General features: G+C 61.2%; 1 protein-coding gene across 2 annotated transcripts in view; it reads left to right on the forward strand.

Moving 5' to 3' along the window:
* Positions 1-2,758: 2,758 nt before the first annotated feature.
* Positions 2,759-9,419, forward strand: part of ZDHHC7 (zinc finger DHHC-type containing 7) — a 10,101-nt gene continuing 3,440 nt past the window's right edge. The window contains exons 1-4 of one of the 2 annotated variants that reach the window (XM_029925168.1): positions 2,777-2,862; positions 4,067-4,205; positions 5,361-5,691; positions 9,279-9,403. In XM_029925168.1, the coding sequence (XP_029781028.1) occupies positions 5,377-5,691; positions 9,279-9,403 (440 nt within the window). In that variant the 5' untranslated portion in view covers positions 2,777-2,862; positions 4,067-4,205; positions 5,361-5,376. Of the gene's footprint in view, positions 2,863-4,066; positions 4,206-5,360; positions 5,692-9,278; positions 9,404-9,419 lie in introns of both variants that reach the window. The other variant, XM_029925167.1, reaches the window with a different exon arrangement.

Consider the following 9,419-nt stretch of genomic DNA (forward strand, 5'->3'; position numbering starts at 1 on the left):
GAGAGTTGCGTGTTCATGCTTTTTATAGGTCATCAGTGGGTGTGTGAATACTAAAGCCGTAGTGAGTTCAGACAGCATTGTAATACAAACACGATGCCAGACTCTAGGCCAGACATTCTTTTTACTGCAATAGAGGAGTAATTATATCAGGATTTTATTTTTTAAGATTTATTTTCTTAAGTAATCTCGACGCTCAACACGGGGCTTGAACTCACAACTCCGAGATCAAGGTCACACGCTCCGACCGCTGAGCCAGCAGGTGCCCCTCTTGATTCTTTTTTGTAGTAACTCACCACCCAGGAACACCAGTGTCTTGTGTGTGTTTGTTTGCGGTTTGTGTTTGAGAATACGTTTTCTGTTTACAGCCAAGGTAAAAAGCGGGGGAAGAGGCTTAGAACCTTGTCTGAAGCGACGTCTTGTCAGACACGGGCTGGCCCCTGAGCGCAGTTTCTGGAGGACACATCTGGCTGGGACTTGGCCTCCGCTTGGCCTTTCCTGCCGGCCCGGGAGCCCGTGCTGGTTCCCTCCCTCCTGTTCATTCTTTCACTGAGGCGTGATCAACGTCCGACCACACGTGCGAGGTTCGGGGTGCTGTTGGTTGGGGGTTCCGTGTTTTATAAACAGCTCATTGACTTGTGTCTTGGCAGATGCTGTGTCCTCTCGGGACACGGGCCTTCCCGTCAGCTGAGAACGGGACCTCGGGCTCTCCTCTGTCACTCCACGCGGCCCGGGTTCAAGGGCCGTGTAGGCGGCGGACACTGCGGAGATTTCCGCTGTCGCAGGCGCCCGCTGCGGTTCCCGCCCCGTTGCCGCGCAGCGTGCGTTGTGCGTAGGCGCCGTCGTTCGGCTCGCCGCGTGGTGCTGGGCGTCTGGGCGGAAGGGTAGGAGCGCCGCTGCGTGGCCGGCGCCGTCCGCGTGAGTGTTCACGCTCCGCTTCCCTGGGCCAGTTCCTCGGAGGGGACTTGTCGGGCCACAGGGTAGGTGTGTAACTTGGAGAAAGTGCCAGGCCGCTTTTCAAAGTGGTCGCTGTGTTGGTTACTTTTTCAGCTTGATAGGAGTAACCAGGGATCTGGTCTCATTGTAGAGATGCTGCTCTAAACGTGATGCCTGAGCAGCCTTGCGTTTTGCAAAGCCGGTTTTATATTAAAACATTGTTACGTAAGCTTACTTGAAAAGGGTTCAAAATATTATCACATATTTACAGTTGTTAGATATTGTTATTCTGTGTTTACAGTTGTTAGCTATTGCATAGATATTTGAGCAGAGTTATTATATCTAAATACTGTATTTAAACAGCAACCCCCCCCCCATTAGTTTCAGTGCCTTGGGAGTCACAGCCACGTTTGTTCCTTAGAAGTTCACAGGGGACTCAGAGCCAGAAAGGTGCCGGGGGACAGGGGCCCGTGCGTGGAGGCGGAGCAGGCAGGGAGGTCGCCAGGTCAGTGCTGAGGGAGAAGCGGCTTCTGAGGGGTCTTGGGCAGGCGGTGGGCAGGGGAGATGCCAGGGCCTGGCCCCGGTGGGGGTGCGGCGGCCTGGAGGCAGGACGGTAAGCAGCCTCCGCTCTGCTCTGGAGAGTCTGGTGGCGGCAACTGGGAGCCCTGGGAGAGGCACCGACCGCCCCTCCTCTCCCCGACCTCCACCCCGGCCTCCTGGTGTCCTAGTCGGGGTTCTTGGTTTCAAACGATAGACACCGGCAAAGGGTTTGTGTGAGCAGAAGAAGAATCCGTTGGAAGGAAGTGAGACAAAGAACGGACAGGCGCCGGGCGGGGGCTGCTAATTGTACCTTATGCTCCTGACACCTTTCTCTCCGTCACTTAGCGCTCCTCTTGGGAGAGCTCCCCACTCTCTTGTCCAGGCCTGTTTTTAAACTTCTGTCGTCATTTTTATTTTCAGTAACGAAGTTCGCAGAATGTTCCTCTTTTGTTTCACAGATAAGAGTTCACCTTTCTTCTTAAGTTTTCTCTCGGCATTTTGCCTGTTCTGTGTTTCCTTCCGGGGCTCTAGCCTTCCACGAGACCTGTTTGGGGCTGGTTTCAAAACCGCTGACCGGAGTGTCAGAGCATCGTGCAGTGCGCCTGGGCCACGGCGCCGCCTGCCGCCTCTGCTTCAGTAAGGCTGGAAGTGAGTGGGCGGCTTCAGAACAACCTCAGGAGATTTGTGCTGGAAATGGAGACCATGTACGTTCGGGGTCCTGCCCGTCTGGGTGTCTTCAGGCCCTTTCTCTTAGGGCCACACATTCGAGAGAGGCTGTGTCTAGTGGCCGGCCTGCCGGTGACGGGAGCCAGGAGGGAGCGGGGGCTTCTCCCCTCAGGAGGCGGTCCTCACCCGGCTCCCCATCTTCCTCCCCCCGGCAGGCCTGTGCCCGCTGTCCAGCGCCTGCCCCCTCCTGGTCCCCCTCTCCCCCGTCTTCTCTGTAGCTCTTTGCCTGTGGCTGCTAAAATGGTTGTTGGCTTTGGACGCACAGGCTGGTCAGAGTCGGCCTGGGTCGTCCCCCGGGGATCTTGCTCCAGGGATTCCGGCCGGTAGACTCGTGTTGGTGCTGGGGCAGGTGGAGAGGAAATCACTTTCTGTTCGGAGCTGTCAGTCATATCATAGTTTGCTAGCGAAGGGAATGCGGAGGAGAAACGGCCCACGGTCCAGGGAGTTCTGGGTACCGGAACCGTACGTGTCAGGCCGGGCCGGTTCTGCAGCCCCCAGCCAAGCGCAGCCTAAGAAACGTTACGTACCTCCGCCGTCAGAGAAGTGACCGTCCTAATCAGACTTTGTCGTCTTCCAGATCCTGTCACCTAGGACACTATGCACCTTCGGATCCTGAAGAAAAGGCGCAAAATGTTCAAGTAATGCGTAGAGATCGTCTGTGAGGTGAGCGAGGGACCCTGTTTAGCTGTGTGGCCGCTGCCCCCTTTCTAACAGGGACCCTGCGGCCGCTGACTGGGTTCACTGAAAGGGCGGTCTGTGCGGTATAGACGGTCAGTCTTTCTCTTGGCCTGTGGGGCGGATCGGTAGGTGACCAGTCTTCCAGGACGGGGTGAGCGCCAGGTGAGAGTTGACAGAAAGTGCTGCCCGGACAGGGTGCCCTCACGTCGCAGCGATCCGCTGTGCCGCCTGCCGCGTTCTGGGAACCCGCCTTCTTTGATGTGAGCATGAACGGCGTGGACAGAATCCCATTAAAATCGCCGTTGAAGTCAAATAATGACTACGCACCGTCCTCTTGCCCAGTTCCCTTAGAACTGGTCTCGGGTCTCCGAGATGGGTGGTGGCCTGGCCCTGAGTGGGGACGGGCCACAGGGACGGGGCTGGGGGACGGGGCCATGGGGGACGAGGCTGGGGGGGCGGGGCTGCAGGGATGGGACTGGGCGAGGAAGCCGGAGGGACGGGCCCTTGGCCCGGCCACCACTGCATTCAGCGTCACATCTGCTGTCCTGTTTCCCGCGTCTGCACGCTGGGCCCACGGAAAGGGGTTGCGTCTTCACTTCCTCCCCTCCCTTCCTGCGCGGCATAAACACAGTGAGTCGGCAGCACGCCCTACAGAGAACCACATGTGCCCGGCCAAGCCCTGCCTCAGTCAGCGCTGGTTTTCTTGGAAATAAAGTGCCTCTGGGGTATCAGATTCGTTCCCCATCACCTCAGGGGATTTTGCACATGTGGCCGTAACACACGCAGACCTTACGGTCGGTCAGCATCCCCGTAGGCCTGTCGAGTGTCCCTCACGCCCGGCGTGGGGCACGTCTGCGGCCCCTCGTCCTGCCGGAGCAGAGCTGCCGCCGGCCCCTCCCCGGGTGCGCTGGGTGGGACTGGCACGTGCTCCAGAGGACCTGCTCCCTGGACAGAGCTCCGGCCGCACGGACGGGCGCCGACGAGCTGGCCTGTCGCTGCTTGTCCGGCAGGCGGGCGCCCACTTGTCACGGGGAGCGTCCTGCTGTAGCAGGGACCACAAAATGGGTGCTGGCAGAGGGATTTTCCAGCTCGAGGCCTTGGTGTGCAGTCATGACTCCCTAAGACCCAGCACGAAAGTGAACTCCTTAAATCCGAGACAGGACCGGTTTTCTGGTTCTGCGTCTTCCAGGTAACAAACATGCCCTTGCCGGGGGCCCAACGGCATGCACCTGCCAGACTGGAGCTCCAGGGGTGAGAAGAGAGGGCCGGGTCCTGCACGAGAGCCCGTCAGGCAGGCAGAAGGGGCCTGTGTGCTGCAGGGAGCACTGGTGAGCAGCCCGAGCGTTCTAGGGGACGGAGAAGCTTCCGGTCCCTGGGCCGGACCCGGGCTGTGGGCACAACATGTGCGCTCTGTCCTCGGGTGGTTGTGTCCGGGGCACCCAGCCCTTCTCGGGGTGCTCCCCAGCGAGCAGTACCTGTCCGGGTGCCCTCGGGGGGGACCCAGGGACCCTTGAGAAGGCGGCAGACAGGCTGCACCGCTGGGGATCGGCAGACACGGCCGGAAGGCTGGCTGTGATCCGTCCACACTCTTCGAATCTTTAGTTTCTTTTGTGTCACTCAGAAAACACCCTCAAGCGATGTGTGTCCGGCCTGCGAGCCAGGTTGTTTTGCCGACTGAGGGAGAGCGGGTCCGATGTCACCTGTGCACTGAGCGGCCTCTCATCATCGTTATCTCTGTGCCACAGTCGCGTCCGGGCAAGGACTGCGCCTCGCCTGCAGCCCCGTGGGGCCCGTGCTGCTCCTGCTCCCGTGTCCTTGGGGCACCTGATGAGAGGCCGTGGGCGTCTCCTCCCCGTGCACGAGCACCAAGGCCGAGCGAGCCCCAAGTCTCCCTTCCCCGCCGTGGTCACGGGCGCCCAGCCGGCCGGGAGCTGTCCGCAGGGTGTGGGATTCTCCTGACGCCCCTCGCTGCCGGGCAGCACCCTGGGAAACAGGGGAGGGCCGTCCGGGCGTGGCTCCACCAGCGGGCCGACGAGGGAACGAGCGTGCTGAGAGATGACGGCAGGGAGGAGGGCACTCGGGAAACTGCTCGGGCGACGGAGGGGACACGAGGGCACCGCACACAGCGGCCCCGAGGAAGGCAGCCGGGGGGCCGCGCACAGCAGGGGCCAGGGTGCCGGGGCCTCCGCACAGACACGGTGTGGGCTTGCTGGGAGGGTGGCGGCCGAGGCACGGCTCGCTCGGTCTCCACCGGGGCTGGGAGGCCGCCTCCGGCCTCTTTCCGTTATGTGTGTTGGGCCGTGGCCGTCCGCGGCCATGTGTGTGGCCCCCGCCCCGCGGGGTGTGCTGTATCCTAGGCTGGAAACACGTCCCCAGGTGAAAGAGTTTAAAATTCAGATCTTGGCCAGTAGCTAATGTTCTTTTCTGCTGGACGTAGACGGTCTTAGTGCAGTGGGCCTCACTCACCCTGTCCCGTCCCCCAGGGCGCGCCGGGGAACCATGCCGTCATCCGGACACCGGCTCCGGGATGTCGAACACCACCCTCTCCTGGCCGAGAACGACAGTTACGACTCCTCGTCCTCCTCTTCCTCCGAGGCCGACGCGGCCGACAGGGTCTGGTTCATCCGCGACGGCTGCGGCATGATCTGCGCCGTCATGACGTGGCTGCTGGTCGTCTACGCGGACTTCGTGGTGACGTTCGTCATGCTGCTGCCTTCCAAGGACTTCTGGTACTCCGTGGTCAACGGGGTCCTTTTTAACTGCCTGGCGGCGCTCGCCCTGTCGTCCCACCTGAGGACCATGCTCACTGACCCCGTGAGTACCCGCTGTCCCCCCCTCGCGTCGGGTCCGGCGGCACCACCGACCCCGGGCCAAGGGCCTCCTGCTCCTCTGGCCGCGGCCCTTCGTTAACTCCTGGGTACGGGCTTGTACCTTGTTTCGTGTCTTTTTTTTTCTTTTTAAGTTTATTCATTTATTTTGAGAGAGGGAGAGAGAGAGAGAGAGAGAGAGACAGTGCACAAGTGGAGAAGGGAGGAGGAGAGGGAGAGAGAATCCCAGGCAGGCCCCACACTGTCAGCGCAGAGCCCAGTGCAGGGCTCAAACTCATGAGCTGAACCGAAGTGGAGTCGGACGCCTAACCGACAGCCCCCCAGGCGGCTTTATTGAAAGTCAGCTCTGCGCCCAGCACCCAGCTCACACTCAGGACCCTGAGACCAAGGGTCCCGTGCTTCCCCAGCCGGGCGGCCCGTTCCGTGTCTGGCCTGGAGCAGCAGCATGGCCCGAAGGGGCGCCCCAGTGCGGAGCTGAACACCCGCCCCCTCGGGCTGTTGGTGCAGACGTAAAGGTCGTGCTGAACCGTCTCTACAGCCCCTCCTGGTTTAAGTGCCTTGTTTCTCTGCACGTAGACTGGCAGCCGGGAGAGCTGGGTTCTGGAGTCACCACGTAAGTGATCTTGTCCATCTTGAGCTTCTTTGGGCCAAACTGAGGTTAGACAGGTCTCCCAGTTCTCTCTAGCTTCCGGTTCTCTAATTGTTCTGTAGCCACAAGCAGAAGCGGAGGCCAGTGTCTCTTTCCAGCCTGGGGAAGGGTGGGGAGGGGCGAGGTCCGGCTTGTCCCGCCGCTGGGAGGGGAGGGCTCCCTGGTGACACACCAGTTCCAGCAGGTGCGGGGTGTGGCCAGGGAGGAAGTGACCAGACAGCGAGGTCACGCTGCACTCAGGCCCCGGGGTCTGGGAGGGGCCCCCACCCAATGCAAGGGTGGCACCGTTGGGCTCCTTCTGGGAGCGAGTTTCCTCCCTGGGTCCCTGGCATCCTGAAGTCCCTGGCGTCCCTGGCGTCCAGAAGGCCACAGGATTCAGAGCCTCCGAGTTGGGTTTAAGGTCCTCTCTCTGAGGTTTGAGACCCGCTCTAAGGAAGCAGCACGGCTCCGGGCCTGCCCCAGAGCCTGCGGGGGGGTGGGGGGGGCGTGCCGAGGGCTGCTGTGCTGTGGGCCTCCTCAGGCCCACAGGGGGTGCCGTGGGCTGCTGTTCAGGGCGGGAGGCCTGCAGGGGGTGCCGAGGGCTGCTCTGCAGGGCGGGGCGGGGGATGGGGGGTAGCCGCTGGGGGCGCCCAGGGCTGCTGTGCCGGCTAGCGGCCAGGCCCAGAGGAGATGCTCCCGCCCTCTGCGGGCACGGCCAGGTGCTCAGGGTCCCTGGGGACCTTCATTTGAAAAAAGGTTCTTCCCACAGCATGAGAACAGGGCTGTGGGGGCTCTGGGCTCGTGGCTGGTGGTTGCTCTCTTAAAAGAATATAAAAAGAAGTTAATGTCTGGTACGGATTTTTTATAAATGAGATTAGGAGTCTGAGGATGAACCGGTCTTGAGCTGGCGGAAGCCGAGCGGTCCCAGTAGGGGACATGTGGGCAGGGGCTGCATCTGTCCCTCACGGACACGTGTGTTGTCCTTGCTGGGTCACTATGTTGACGTGTTCAGAGGGAGGGCCTTCCAAGGTCAAGGAGAAGTGTGAGGTCTCGGATGTCAGCATTTGAATCCAAACGAATTCGTAGAGCACAAGACTTGTTTTTAGAGGGCCTGCTGAAGTGGGTCTTACTCGGAGTTGTGCGGCCCCCACCGTCAGCTCCAGGACGTTGCCATCCCCTGGGCCTTTGTCTGGAAGCCTTTGTCTCACTCTGGAGTTTCCAGCCTCCACCCTGTGCCCTGGGTGCTCCGTAGATGAGGATGTGGGTCTAGGGGAGAGCCCCGTTCTCAGCTGCCCCCGCGTTAGGTGTTGGGGATCCAGACTGCACGACAGGGAGTTGGGGACGACGGAAAGATACGGTGGGCGGGGAAGAAGTACTTTGCAGAGCGTGGCTTCCCTGGACGTGCGCCGTGGCCAAGTGCACGTCCCCGGGGCGGGCGTGCGGTTTCCTCCGCGGCGGTGGTAGTGGAAGCGGGGGTGCTGGGGGAGGCGGCCGGAAGGCAAAGAGCTGCAGGCGGAACTTTGTTCCAAAGGGGAGCGCTCTGGACCGCCCGGGGCCGCAGGGAGCCCAGAGGTGCGGCTCCGGTCCGCGGAGCCGGGGATGAAACGTGCCACATGGGCTTTGAAAGCAGCCCCTGATGGTGCGTGGCCGAGGGACGACCGCGTCTCAGCCCTTTGGGTCCCTCAGTGAAGAGCGGCCCCCTGCGGGGCGCACCAGCACCACCGCTCCGCACCAGTCCCTCCGGCCAGGTCTGCCCCGGGAGAGCACGGCCGGGGGCACGGGGGTCCGGGCCGAGGACCAGAAGGCACCCTGGACCCCCGCGGGAGCCCCTGCCCTTCTGCCAGGAAACAGCCCTGAGGGGTCTCTGGGAAAGGAGGGGGCGGTCGTTGGGGCGTCTGCTTTCCAGAACGGTCCTGTCATGGTCACAGTTTTCCTGGGGAGGGTACGCGTCTGTCTCATCAAAACTAAGGTGCGTGGAGTTTTAAAATCGGGTCCCTCGCTCTTACTGTGGGAACACGTGACGTCACCGGGAGTGCGTACGTTACGGGATTTAGGAAATCAGAGCTTTACCACTACCGGGTCCGTGCAGGAAACTCCATTAAAGACTCAAGATGGTGGTGTGTAAATGCACTAACATGTTTAACATCCTGATTTAAATTTTCAAAGCCGAAACATTTTAAACCGTTAACACTGCAATTTTCTCCTTAATAAAAGATTAAAAAGTTAAGAAATGCTAGGGCCTTGACCAGAACAGCTCCCCCGTGCTGGGACGGTGAGTGGAGGTAAACTGAGGTGGGGGGCAGGCCGGGCTCCTCCTGCTAGTGCGAGAGCATCAGAGCCTTGGCACTGGCCTGGCCCCCGGCCTGCGAGCAGTCCCCTCGCCGGCCCCACCTCCCCCCTGCCCCGGGCCGCACCTCGCCGGTGTGCGTGCGCGTACGTGAGGGCCTGAGGGCCGTGGTGAGGCCAGCGGCCAGCGGATGCGTTACACAACTTCGCAAACCTGAGATAAAGTCCCTGATGCCGCCCTGTTAGGGTGGCTGGGCTGCAGCAGATAAGACAACCAGGGCCACGCCTCTGGGAGCCCTGCCTGTGAGCGCGCCGCCGGGAAGGGCGTCGGGAAGGGCGTCGGCAGAGCACGGGCGCCCTTTGGGGGCACTCAGCGCCCTGGAGTGGGGGAGGCTTGACACGCAGGCCTTGCCCCTGGCGCGCCCCACGTTAAGCCAGAAAAGGCTCCGGTGACTTACCAGCTTAGAAAGGACGGAAGGATGAGAAGGGAGTCCTTGGGCGTTAACTTCTGGTCCCTCCCGAGTGACGGTCCTGTGTCACATTCATGCACCCCACGTGGTGATCACGGCACAGTGTCCGGGAGTGTCTGAAACCTAAGACTGATTCTTCATTTAAACTTTCCTTCTCCGGAACCAAAGTACGTTCTTACCCGCCTGCAGGGGGCGGTGCCCAAAGGAAATGCCACCAAGGAGTACATGGAGGGCCTGCAGCTGAAGCCCGGGGAGGTGATCTACAAGTGCCCCAAGTGCTGCTGCATCAAGCCCGAGCGCGCCCACCACTGCAGGTGCCGCGGCCCCCCC

Source organism: Suricata suricatta, chromosome 16, assembly GCF_006229205.1.
Source record: "Suricata suricatta isolate VVHF042 chromosome 16, meerkat_22Aug2017_6uvM2_HiC, whole genome shotgun sequence".
Lineage (NCBI taxonomy): Eukaryota > Metazoa > Chordata > Mammalia > Carnivora > Herpestidae > Suricata > Suricata suricatta.